The 14,165-nt window shown below is 32.3% G+C and overlaps 1 protein-coding gene across 13 annotated transcripts in view; it reads right to left on the reverse strand.

The window, feature by feature from the left end:
* LOC107595141 (lisH domain and HEAT repeat-containing protein KIAA1468 homolog) overlaps nt 1–14,165 on the reverse strand; it is a 53,727-nt gene that overhangs the window by 18,479 nt on the left and 21,083 nt on the right. For 6 of the 13 annotated variants that reach the window (XR_001610236.1, XM_016285464.1, XM_016285465.1 and 3 more), the window contains 10 exons: nt 12,217–12,312; nt 11,949–11,972; nt 7,073–7,185; nt 6,883–6,973; nt 5,069–5,140; nt 3,315–3,350; nt 3,059–3,199; nt 2,788–2,952; nt 1,302–1,449; nt 862–1,018 (listed from right to left, as the gene is read on the reverse strand). Coding sequence is in view for 12 of the 13 variants with exons in the window: in XM_016285464.1 (XP_016140950.1) it covers nt 862–1,018; nt 1,302–1,449; nt 2,788–2,952; nt 3,059–3,199; nt 3,315–3,350; nt 5,069–5,140; nt 6,883–6,973; nt 7,073–7,185; nt 11,949–11,972; nt 12,217–12,312 (1,043 nt within the window). In the remaining variant the exon portion in view is untranslated. The remainder of the gene's footprint in view (nt 1–861; nt 1,019–1,301; nt 1,450–2,787; nt 2,953–3,058; nt 3,200–3,314; nt 3,351–5,068; nt 5,141–6,882; nt 6,974–7,072; nt 7,186–11,948; nt 11,973–12,216; nt 12,313–14,165) is intronic. The other 7 variants (XM_016285471.1, XM_016285470.1, XM_016285474.1 and 4 more) reach the window with 5 other exon arrangements.

Raw genomic sequence — 14,165 nt, forward strand, 5'->3', positions numbered from 1 at the left:
TTTATTAAAAAAATATTTTTAATTATTTTATCAAAAAATAAAATATTTTCATTCCTATTAATTTGAATCTGAATAAGAATTAACTGATGCTAACATCTTCAGCCATTTACAAAAACTTCTGAGTTTGTCTGGAGTGGCCTATTCCAAATGTTAATATGTTCTTTGTTATGACGTCATCTGACACTTTCTGACCCTTAGGTTTCCCTTTTTCTAAATAATCTGGGTGGGATGAAGAGAAATTTTTGGATTATGAATTCTAACAGTATATCAAAAGATCAAGTAAAGTATTTTTTATGAGCCGCTTCTTTTTAACGAACACATATGCATGCCATTTAATGCTCTAGAATGTCTGAGGTGTGGCCTGGCGCTCCAACATGAGTGGGTGACCCAAGTTCCTGTCTCCACCTTCAATAACAATGGCAATAACCAGAGGTAAAAAGGGGGAAAAGTGTGCGTGAGACATTAAGAATTAACTGATGCTAACATCTTCAGCCATTTACAAAAACTTCTGAGTTTGTCTGGAGTGGCCTATTCCAAATGTTAATATGTTCTTTGTTATGACGTCATCTGACACTTTCTGACCCTTAGGTTTCCCTTTTTCTAAATAATCTGGGTGGGATGAAGAGAAATCTTTGGATTATGAATTCTAACAGTATATCAAAAGATCAAGTAAAGTATTTTTTATGAGCCGTTTCTTTTTAACGAACACATATGCATGCCATTTAATGCTCTAGAATGTCTGAGGTGCGGCCTGGCGCTCCAACATGAGTGGGTGACCCAAGTTCCTGTCTCCACCTTCAATAACAATGGCAAAAACCAGAGGTAAAAAGGGGGAAAAGTGTGCGTGAGACATTAACATACAACTGGTTGACCACCCAGAGCAAACTGTCCCATCCTGTAGTTCCTTCATGCTGGAGCTGATGATCATATAACTGCAGCAGAACTGCCAACTGCTCTCGGCTGCCCACAATGGTGGCCACGTCCTGCAACGGGGAGACTGGCCGCGGGAATCGGGTCACTGCAAGGTCACATTCACACACACACACACACACACACAAGAGCAGATTTTAAAACCATGAATACACCAAAAAAGTATAACTGCGCAAATCATCTGACGTGGCCGCAGCACGTAAATGAAAGAGCACTTTGATAGTGAGCCCAAAACCAGAGAGCAACCTCAACATGGCAGGAACCCTACAGTTACACTGAGTCAGGCGCCAGGTCTGCGTAGCTAAACGTGGCCTGACTGAGAAAGTTAGCGAAAAACGCGTGCGTGTGTGTTGACGTTGGCCGACCCTCACCCTCGATTGGAGGCACGTCTCCCTGTAGTTTGGCTCGACTGGTGAAGGGGGCGTTCTGAAGCAGCACCGCAAATAGCGACGGGATGAGGGACTGAAGCGCCGACAGATACATATGCAGCTTGTGTTCATCTAGACCATATTCACCCTGCTGGAGGAAGAGAGAGGAATTTAGGAATGAAATAACTGAAGGAAGCTAAAAGAGTGTGTCTGTAGTGCTGGATATGTTGTGCTTAGTTACTTTGTGGGCACACAATGTCTCTAAATGTTTTGAGAAGAACAGCAAAACCTGGGCTGCATTTCCCAAAAGCATCGTAAGCCTTGATTACAATGGTTCTACAATCAACTTAGGCTTGTGATGCTTTTGGGAAACGCAGCCCTTGCAAAATCTTGAAGAAAGTTTGAAATACTTAAATATTTCTTTCTTAAGAGTCAATTATAGAAAGAATATTTTATTCTAACAATTTATTCCATTCTATGGATTCAAGATTCCTTTCTATAGATTCAAATGTACAACGTTTAAAAGTCTAGAGTTAAGATTTTTTAAATGTTTTTGAAAGAAGTCTCATGTTCACAGAGGCTGCATTTATTAGGTGAAAAATACAGTAAAAAGTATTTTAGTTAAATATTATTACAATTTAAAATAACTGCTTTCTATTTTAATATATTTTAACATGTAATTTATTCCTGTGATGCAAAGCTAAATTTTCAGCAGCCATTACTGAAGTCTTCAGTGTCACATGATCCATCAGAAATCATCCTATTATGCTGATTTGGTGCTCAAGAAATATTTATTATTATTATTGTCAAATTTTGAACAGTTGTGGTGCTCTTTGATAAAGTAATAAATATATATATTTTTTAATTTGAAATAAACTTTGTCTTTACTGTCACTTTTGCTCATTTTAATGTCCTTGCTAAACAAAAATTTAAATTTCTTAAAAAAAAAACAAAAACAAAAAACAAACCTAAACCATAAAATGGAAAAATGTTATTCTAAATAAATATGCAATTCAGAACAATAAAGACTTCATTCTCAAGACTTTAAAATTAGATAAAAGATAAAAATTAGATTCCAAATATTTAGAAATAAAATGATCAAATAATTATATTCTAAATAGATTCAAAGATTCCATTCTAAATATTAAACTCTGAAAAAAGATTTGAAATATAACAAAGGATTTGATTATTTGAGTCTTAATAAGATCTGAAAAAAGTTCTGAAAGATTCTGTTGTAAAGATTAAATTCAAAAAGTCTTCATGGTTCTACTCTAAAAATGTATTTCTAAAATGATTCTTAAGTATCACTCCAAATAATAAAGTTCCATTAAAGTCAATTCTAAATATTCAATGAAAAAATATTGAAAGATTCTACACATTATAAAAACTATATAGATTCAAAACAGGCCAGGTGAAGTCTAAACATGCTAAAAAAAAGCAAGGGTCTTCACAAGGAAGTTAGTGTGTGTGTGTACGTGCTGGTTTTCACCTTGAGCAGCTTCTCGATGCGTGTGAGGAGGGAGGGGATGAGCTGGGACTGTAAGTTGCCCAGTTCTGTACACCAGGCAGCGAAGGCAGGAATGAACACTTGGTGGGTGGCACTGACCACCCTCTCTGATGGGTCGCCCAGAGACAACAGCATCAGCTCAAAGCCCTATTACATAGCCATATACAAAATAAAGCAGACTTACATAAGAAAACACTAGTAAAGTAAGTGTAAAAACACTGGATTGTGCTTGAGCGCCAAAACATGCACACACCTGTGAGTATTTGTCTGGGTCGTCAATGAAGCCCATTATGATGCCCAAACTTTTCACCACAGCCTCTCGGACCATATCGGCTTTATCTTCCGCCAACATTTGCTGGAGCATGGACAGAACCAGAGAGCTTCGGATCTCCTTCTGTAGACACACACACACCTATACTTGTATTCCCATGCCAGCTCTGAATTGCCTACACAACATCTTTTTATGTATTCTGCTGTGTTTGATTAAATGATGAAGTGCTCATACTCACGAGGAAGTGAGTAAACATCAGACACTTCATTACAGACTGGAGCATACAAAGGCAAAAAAGGCATAACACCGACAATCAGAGCCTCGTTTGAGCCAAATCAGTTCAGATGTAAAGGCCAGTTTTTTATAGAATTAATAAATGAGCAGCCCGCTAAACCTTACGACTGTAACTCTATGATATACAGCCAATGTAAACTCCAGTTACTCAAGTCTTAGTGTCACTAATCCTTCAGAGATAATTCTAATATGCAAATTTGGTGCTCAAGAAACACTTCTTATTGTAAATACTGTTGAAAAAAAAGTTAATATTTTTGTGTAAACGGGCCATTTTTTAAATAATAATTTTTTAATAGAAAGTTCAAAAGAACAGCATTTATTTGAAATAGAAACTATTTGTAAGAATGCAAACGTCTGTACAGTCACATTTTTTAAAATTAATTTAATGTGCCTTTGCTGAATAAAAGTATGAATTTCTTTAAAAAAGTAAAAGTACTGACCCCAAACTGTTGAACAGTAGTGTAAAAGACTGGACAATTTTATTGTTATTATTAAGACTTCATTCTCAAGATTCATATACAGTTTAACAAAAATTGAAAATTAGATTCAAAATATGAAATTCTAAAATGTTCAAATGATTCTATTCTAAATGGATTTAAAGATATCATTCTAAATATGAAATTCTAAAAAAAAGATTTTAAATCTAAAGGATTTTAAAATTTACAATTTAAAAGAATTTAAATATAAATTTTAAACGATTCAAAAGATTCTATTGTAAAGATGAAATGCAAAAAGGATTCAAAGAATCTAGTCTAAAGAGCCAGTTCTAAATTGTTTCTAAGGCTGTTTTAATAAATGAACTGCCTGCCGTGTTTAGAATCAAAAAGAAAAAAATCCATTCTAAAAAGATTAAAATATTTCATTACAAAGATTCCATTCTAAACAGATTTTTTCTCTTTTTGATCAATTTAACATATCCTTGCTGAATAAAAATATTCGTTTTTTTTTTAAATAAATAAAATAATAATAATAATAATTTTTAAAAAAAATCTTACGGACCTCAAAACCATAATGTCAAATACTTGCAAATTTGATCCTAAATAAATATGCAACTCTGAGAAGACTGAAAGACTTCATTCTCAATATTCAAATATAACATTTGAAAAAGATTCTAAATATTAATTTACGAAATGCTCATTTGTTTCTATTCTAAAGGAATTCAGAGATTCCATTCTAAATATTAAATGCTAAAAATGTATTCAAAAGATTCAATTTGAAAGAGTCAAATATAAAAGATCTGATCATTTGAGTCTAAAAATTAATTAAAACAACAACAAAAAAAAGATTCAATTGTCAATATTAAGATGCAAAAAGATTCAAAGATTCCAATCTAATGATGATTCCAAGGCTGTTTCACAGCACTAGATGAACAGCCTGCTGAGAGTTCCGACCATAACTCTATGATGTACAGCCACTGTAAACAAACAGCATTCCTCCATAGCAACACACACACACACATGATCAAAGTGGACACAAATGCAAACAGATTCTGCGCTATGCTGACATTCGCTGGTTTGATTATTTGATAATTATTATTTATTTCAGCATGCTCTTGCCTGACTACCACTCACCGCAGTTTGGCTAGTGTGATCTTGGACGTGTTTTAGCGATCACTAACTGTGACTTTGTTGAAAGGTGAACATGATTAATGTGTCCCAGTTAGACTGCTTTTATATTTAGAGGAACGGAGTCTCTTACGGGTAAATAAGGGGCCAGAGCTCCACATGCTTCCGCCACCAGAAGTCTTCTCTCTGGATACTTGTGGTTGATCTGAGCGAGAGAAACACACATGCGACACAGACAGCACAAGACACAACACAGCAGCGTCAGTTCCAGCTCTGACCGCAGGACTGCATACCCACCCGTACCCTCTGTAAACCACATTAGCTCATATTTTTCAGTGTTCAACACTGAAATTGTTTAGGTTATTTCCTCAGCGGAAATAGGTTTCCATGTGGGGAGCTGCGAACGTACTGTACTTTTGAGAGTTTACTTAAAAACTAACAGTAAACAGGGATATCTTCAAATGTTTTTGGACGATTTAAATCAGACTTTATGTCTGAGAGCTATCATAAAAATGACAGAATATTCATAAATACATAATGGATCAAATCTTTCTGAACCATTTTGTAATTACTTTTACATTTTTTAATTACTTTTAAAGGGATAGTTCACCCAAAAACGTACTCACCCTCATGTCGTTCCAAACCTGCAAGACCTTCGTTCATCTTCGGAACACAAAGTAAGATATTTTTAATGAAATCCGAGAGCTTTCTGACCCTGCATAGACAACAACGCAACTGACACGTTCAAGCCCCAGAAAGGTAGTAAGTACATCGTTTAAATAGTCCATGGGACATCAGTAGTTCAACCATAATTTTATGAAGCTGTGAGAATAGTTTTTGTGTGCTAAGAAAACATAAAATAACCACTTTATTCACCACGTCTTCTATTACCTAGTACCATGACGCATGCGAACAAAAGTCTTATGGATTTGGAATGACATAAAGGTGAGCAATTAATGACAGAATTTTCATTTTTGGGTGAACTATCCCTTTAACCACCTTTAAAGGCACTTTTTTAAAGGTTGAAAGAAAAATAAATAAATTATTTATAATTAAATTATTATGCATTTTTTCTGTATTTATCTAATAACAAAAACAATCTTAAAAGACTTAAAAGTATTAAAAAAAAAATTTAATATTCAATTATGTTCACTATGTCCACAGAAATCTAATTACTAAAGTCTTTAAGTCCATTTCAAGAGATTTAAATATAAAGATTTTTTTATTTATTAAATATTTGATTTTAAAGTTGAACAAATTCTTTTCGAAAAGGTTCAAATATTCTATTATCAAGATTACATTCTAAATAGATTCAAAGATGCTATTGTAAAAAGATAAAAAAATTCTGTTACATAGATTCCACTGTAAAAAGGTTAAAATCTTCCATTATAAAGATTTCAATGTAAAAAGGTTAAAATATTCTATTAAGACTCCATTCTAAATAGATTCCAATATTCCATTAAAAAAATATTCTAATAACCCATTCCAAAAAGATAAATTTTTTTTGAAACTGATCAAGTAAAAGCTAAAAATTCTAAAAAATATTTAAGTGTGACTTAAATGTCCAAAAACATTTGAGACCACTTTATTCACCATATTCTACACTTGCGTAGTACTTTTTTACTTCTATGTAATGTTTTTTTGACACCAAAAATAGTTATAAATGCAGTTTTCCATGACATTATTACACTTCCTCTAACCCTGATAAACAGTAGTTTATTGTGCCACTGCATCTTCTATATGTAAATCAGCCATGCTTTGATTGGCTAACCTTTTCACATATGAAAACTATTACAGATGTACTGATAAAAAAAGTTCATAGGATGTTACACAATTTTGTTTTGACCATTTGGTTTGTGTGAATGACAGAGTGTGCCTACAAAGAAATTCCTGCTTTTTTCACTAGTTTTTTTATGTGGCGAGTGTGTGTACGAGTTCAGAACTAACCTGTTCCCAGCACTGTGGCAAGAGTTCAGCTTCCACCCGAGTGGGACCCACATGTCGGGCGAATGCCACACACCCGGTCAGAATCATCTGCCTGGAGAGGAAGATTACAGCAGAGTGTTATCAAACTCATAACAAAACCGATTTTTTTTGGTCAGTTTACACATGCGCAGATGCCCAAATGCGCACACACCTCTGCTCATCGTCAGGTCTCTTGATAAGATTAAAGAGGATGTGCAGTAGCTGGTCTCTTTCTTTGGGCTCGGGATGCAGGCAGGCCGTACACAGAATGAGAGGAATCAACTCCTGTGGACACACACAGGAACGCAGGTCATATAATATGCAATGCACAGGGAAATAAACACACACATGCATCCGCTGAGTCCCAAAGGGCTCGGACAGGGAACTTCAGCAAGCAGGTATTTGAGGATATAGGGGAAAGAAAAAACTTCTCTATTGAAGAAACATCTTCACCACAAAGCCACTCAACTACAGCACCAACAAGGGCTGGGTGATATATCGGATATTCACGGCATGTTTGCAACTATGTTGTTGGTGCTACAATATTTAGAAACACTGTATAGTGAAGTGATTTGGATATTAATTTTCTTAAAAACAGTCAATTCTCATGATCTCACAATTCTCGAGTTTGACAGCACTTACAGATTTAGACAACGTTAGAGTTGGTCAATTCACTGAATCAATTAAAAACTGTAATTCAATGTCACTTAGCATTTTTATTTATTTATTTATTAAAAAGCATGGCATCTTTATTAAGTAAAAACACATTTCCAAACATGTTAACAAATATGACATCTATCTATCTATCTATCTATCTATGTAAGTGAGGATAGCAAAATAAAGTAAACATACTGAATTACACCTAAATATTCTTCATACAGTGGACTACCAGCGAAATTTATTTCACATAAAATTATTCAGACAGTTTGACCTGACCATGTTTTGCTTAAGTGTTTTTTCTTTAACTGCTAATGCAACCTTTTTACACCACAGATTGTACAAAATTAAGCATCAAAATTAGTAAACTGAGACAATGTGAGAAATGTTGAAGGTGGTTGACTGTATTTATTTATATATGTGACCCTGGAGCACAAAACCAGTCTTAAGTAGCACAGGTATATTTGTAGCAATAGTCAACAATACATTGTTCGGGTCAAAATTACAGATTTTTCTTTTATGCCAAAAATCATTAGGATATTATAAGTAAAGATCATGTTACATGAAGATATTTTGTAAATTTCCTACTGTAAATATATCAAAACTTATTTTTTGATTAGTAATATGCATTGCTAAGAACTTCATTTGGACAAATTTTTTTTCACCGTCAGATTCCAGATTTTCAAATAGTTGTATCTCGGCCAAATATTGTCCTATCCTAACAAACCATACATCAATGGAAAGATTATCGTGTATCAATTTTTGTTCAATTTCAAATAATTGACCCTTATGACTGTTTTTTTGCTCCACACAACACACACGATTTTTGTAGTGCTGTCAAACGATTAATCGAGATTAATCGCATCCAAAATAAACTTTTTTGTTTACATAATATATGTATGTGTACAGTGTTTGTTTATTATGTATATATATATAAATACACACACATTCAGTATATATTTTGAAAATATTTACATGTACAGTATACACATTTATATATTATTATATTTTATATTATATATAAATATGTTTAATATATAAACAAAAGTTTTCTTAAATATATACATGCATGTGTTTGTAATTATATATACACACAGTACACACTCACATATTACGTAAACAAAAACCTTTATTTTGGATCCGATTAATCGTTTGACAGCACTAGATTTTTGCTTTATGACTTTCCCATTTACTGTTGGATTTTCAATATTTCTGTCGGGAAAATAATTTTTATAACTTGACATTCCCATGATCTTTTTTTACGATTACAATTTTTTTTTTGGCCTTTTCAAACTTTTGAACTTTTCCAAAAGCTATTTGGAAAAAAAAAATCATTATTTTTAACTGGATTTTATGGCTTGATAATGAAAAAAAAAAACGGTTCTGAAACTTTGACCAAAGAATGTCCATACATTTTTACCAAACAGATGATTTTTCCAAGGAAAATAAAATAATAAAATAAAAAACATACAATTCTCATTACATCAAACAAAAAAATATCAAATGATTCTAGATGGTTTTGACACTTTGACGAAAGAATTTCCATAAATTGACCAAAACAATAAATATTAATTTATTAAATATTTTGTTATAACACTGTATTTTGTTTTGTAATTAATAAATAAATATATATATACATACATACAGTGGGGGATATATATATATATATATATATATATATATATATGTTTTTTTTTTAGTTTTTTTTTTACAATTTATGAATGTCTTTCGGTGGTGCATTTTGCTAAAAACAAAACAAAGACAAACAAAAAAACACTACTTATAATTGTATTTAGGCCCCGTTTAAACTATAAATAAAACTAAAACTAAACTACACTAAAAATAATAAAATCTTATTTGCTTAAATAACAAAAAATAAAAAAACAGAGGGTTCTAGAGGGTTCTTACACTTTGTCCAACGATTTTCCATGAATTTACCATGACTTTCCATTATTTTGTAATTTTGAAAAATAATTTTTTTATATTTTTGTTATAACAATGAATATTGTTTTATTATTAATAAAAAAATGTTTTTTGAGTTATAATTTATAAATAAAATGGCTTTGTAATGCATTTTGCTTGTCAAACTTTATTTACAATAAACGCCTATTTGTTTGATATTTTTTAATCAAATGCAATAACATTTGTTTGTGGCATGAAGTGTCCAAACATTTTTGTTGGCAAAAATGCAAAAAATAAAATCTGTTCTCAATATCTAAACAAAAAAGGAAAAATACAAAACAAGAACTTGCACGTTTGGATTCCTTGTCACTCCAAATTGTTTCCCATGAAAACTGGTATTTATATGCAAATTTTCAGTTATACCATCAGCCTGCATTGACTCATTGAATCAAGATAATTACCAGCAGAAAGCAAAGAGGCCCAATCAGAAATACACTCACATGAAGAATTTTGGACTGCTGCAAACACACAGTGTACCTGATGTCTTATCAGTTTTACATGGTAATCAATAACTTGAATGGCCTTTAATTCCGAAAGACTTTATCTTTACTATAAAGTTCTTGTAGGTGTACAGGTGACAGGAATTATATTGTAAGGCAGGTGTTCCAGCAGCGCCTGATTAGTAATTGTTCTGCACCAGATGGGGAAAAACTGAGGGTGTGTTAGAGTGAGTGTGTGTCTGAATTCAAGGAAGAAGGTTACGAAGCCAACAGAATTAGCAGGCAAAGCTCAAAGTCCAGTTTAGCGAGGCAATCTCTACTCCTCGTGTGGTGTTTGCTTTCACCCGACTTCAGCCTGGAAAGCATCCAATCCATCTTAAACTGTCACCTGTCTCCCGTAAAACACAACTGCCCTATGCAAATCAGAGGGGCCCGACGAGGGAAATGCTGTGGAACTTGCTTGGAACGGTACACACCTTTGGGTCTGCTCTCAACAGATGTGCAATGTGTGCATGTACCTTGTGTTTTTTTCTAAAAGTGTAGTCATTTAAACCAAATCAGCTCTGTAATAGGGGGGCAAAGAAAACAATTGAACAAGGTTTCATACTGAATAGCTGCAGCCTGAAGCACAGAAAAGTCACAGCATAGAAATGTTCCATTGGCTTGGCTGTCAAAAGTTTAACTTGGAGTTATTCGTCTGAAATTGCTATTTAGTTTTTTTTAAAAAATATAAAGCTACTCACTATTTATAAAACAAAGTTCAGAATACACTTTTTTTCGTCAAGCAATGTTTGAAGTTGTTGTAAAATATATATCTGCACACCGGTGACAACAACTGTAAACGGCTAAGGACTAATTAACTATATTTATCTCCAGAAAAATATTATATTTTGATTATTATTAACAATTTTATTAAGCTAACAAAATGTTTTAGTTAACTACAAAATCAACTATATATTCACTGAACGATGTTGCAATTTGTTTCCATTGCCACCTTTTTATGAACGCAAGACTGCAAAAAATTTATTTCTTACTTAGTATTTTTGCCTTGTTTCAAATATTGCAACATTCTTAAATCAAGACACATTTACTTGAAAAGCATAAAGACAAGATATTAAGCTCTGTTTTCTAAAAAATTTATCAAATTTAAGTGAGTTTTTGCTTAAAACAAGAAAAAATATCTGCAAATGGGGCAAGAAAAATAATCAGTTTTTTACTTTTTACAAGATTTTTTTGTTTGTTTTTACCCCATTGGCAGATATTTTTCTTGTTTTAAGCAAAAATGAACAAGACAAAAATACTAAGTAAGAAAATCCTTTTTTTGCAGTGGGGCAGAATACCTGAGTGCAAGATTAGCCATCAATATTTTTCTGTTATGTTTTCCAAAAAAATAAAGACATTTTAAAACATAATTTTGACAAAGCTGAAAGAAACTAAAATATAAAAGCACCAATAATAATTTAATGGTGGTCAATAATAAACCATTACTACTCCATTGTCAAATATTTGCCCTTATTTTGCTATTTTACCAGTTTTGTATGTATTGCTTGTTTTGCAGTATTCACTTTATCATAAATATGACAAAAAATATCATAAAAAAGTTCAGATGATTAAAAAAAGTGATTGTATATACACTTCAGAAAAACATTACTTAAATAAAACATTGTTTATATATATCATTATTAACTACTAGTAATACTAATATTACAAATAATAATACAATTCTTAATTAATTACAGATTATTGCTGTGAATTAGTTTACCTTATTAGTCTGAAAAATTACATTTAGAGCTTTATCGGTTTAGAAGTTCAGTACAAAGCAAAAGTTCACAGTTGAAAATAATCAATCAATAAAAAAGAAATAATGCATTTGAGCCACTGACAACTAAGGAAGCTGATGAAAAGCCAAGCCAACTGAAAGGTCAAAGGTCACACGCATGGTGAAGGAAGCAGGGCTGATGTGAGAATGTGCCGATGTGTTCCACTCACCTGACAGAGGTGCACAACCATTCTCTATCGGAGCAGTGAGATGCATGCACAAAAGCAAGAGAAGAAATGAGTGAACAGAACAAAAGAGAGATGGATTGGGTTTGGGGTATATATACAGAGAGAGAGAGAGACACACACACACACAACTGCAATGGAAAAAAAATAATTAGAGTCAACGTTGAATTAAGAATAGAATGAGAGGGAGAGGCCAGCTGCAGTGGACATGGAAGATGAGGTGGGACTGTTGGGTCAAAAGGTCATGGGTTACCTCTCGCTTGGCCAGCAGGACATTGGGTACGATGTGTGGCAGACAGCGGCCCAGCATGAGCATGACGCTCTGCTCGCTGTCAGCTATTCGAGACACCTGAGAAACGAGGACATGGGAATTAGGCACAAAAATGTCGCCACATAAAAGCAAGCAGAGGCAAACATGTCAGACATTTCATTTAATCACACGTGCCTAAAAAGTACTGCATAACTGCAACCCGAGAACCTTTTCTGCTTTTGTAATCTGGACATAGAAGACACTATGAACTCCGAGACCTCTCAAACGTGCCTATTAATGCATTCCTGGTCATTCTGAAAGCAACTGAACCGCTTCCAGTGCACTTCTTTCTATTCTAATGACTGGTCATAATCGTTAAAGGAAGAGTTTACTCAAAAATTATGTTTCAAACCTGTATGACTTCTAAGTTTGAAGCCATATGATAGCATTAATTATTATTTTAGCTTTTTTTTCTATATTATAGATCTTATTAATACTTTGTATTAGGATTTTTTATATTTTAATATGAATCGATTTTAATTTATGTATTTTTGCATATTTTTATATTTAACTTTTCACTCAAATTTCACAGGATTTTATTTCATTTTCCATTTTTAGTTTTAGTGCTTCAATTTCAACAAACTCACTTTTTCCACTTAATTGCCAAAGCAACATTTTTGTTTTTTATCTAATATTTATATTTATTTTAGTGCTATCAAACGATTAATTGCATCCAAAATAAAAGTTTGTTTACATAATATATGTGTGTACTGTGTATATTTATTATGTGTATACAAATACAAACACATGCATGTATATATTTAAGAAAAACATGTTATGTTTATATATTAAATATATTTTTAGGGCTGTGCGATATTGAAGAAAAATGCGATACCTTGTAAAAAAAATGCGATATTCGATATGCGATATGATATTGCTTAAAGTGTGTAAAATCAATTTAAATGATATTTTTAAATATTAAAAAATTAAAATTATATAACCAATTTTTCTCACATTCTTATTCACATTCAAAATAAAGAATCACTATAACTTCTGAAAGGGACCAGCAATGTTTTAGCATTACTTAAAAAGTAATGTCACAAATCAGAAAATGTAATTTAACATCAATGTGAACATACAAACAAAAAAATTAATGACACTACTTTTATATCATTGCAACTTTGCTTTCCACAAACTTTAAGTACTTCTTCATATACCACAGCAAAATAGGGCTGTGCGATATTGAAGAAAAATGCGATACCTTGTAAAAAAAATGCGATATTCGATATGCGATATGATATTGCTTAAAGTGTGTAAAATCAATTTAAATGATATTTTAAAATATTAAAAAATTTAAATTATATAACCAATTTTTCTCACATTCTTATTCACATTCAAAATAAAGAATCACTATAACTTCTGAAAGGGACCAGCAATGTTTTAGCATTACTTAAAAAGTAATGTCACAAATCAGAAAATGTAATTTAACATCAATGTGAACATACAAACAAAAAAATTAATGACACTACTTTTATATCATTGCAACTTTGCTTTCCACAAACTTTAAGTACTTCTTCATATACCACAGCAAAAACTATAGTCTGAGAAAGTTCAAACATGATTAAAGGCAAGTGAACAGTCAGTAAAAAAAAAAGAAATACACAATTTACAAGCATAGATAAAATAAACAGTAGTATTCAGGTACAGAAATTTAATAATTAAGTGTAAAATAACAGCATGAATTAAATTTAGATTAATCTTTGTTATAGCCGTTTTGTTAACATTAGTGACATATTCAGCAGCACGTATTTATAGGCTGCTGTCCCTTTAAATCCGACTGCACGGATCCAGTATAATGATACACATCCGATTTCTTTCTCAGCTGTTTACATTCATTTAAAACATAACTGACTGCGTTTACGAGAATGATCGTCGAGACGGGTACTATTGAC

Source organism: Sinocyclocheilus grahami, unplaced genomic scaffold, assembly GCF_001515645.1.
Source record: "Sinocyclocheilus grahami isolate Dianchi unplaced genomic scaffold, SAMN03320097.WGS_v1.1 scaffold197.1, whole genome shotgun sequence".
In the NCBI taxonomy this organism is placed as follows: domain Eukaryota; kingdom Metazoa; phylum Chordata; class Actinopteri; order Cypriniformes; family Cyprinidae; genus Sinocyclocheilus; species Sinocyclocheilus grahami.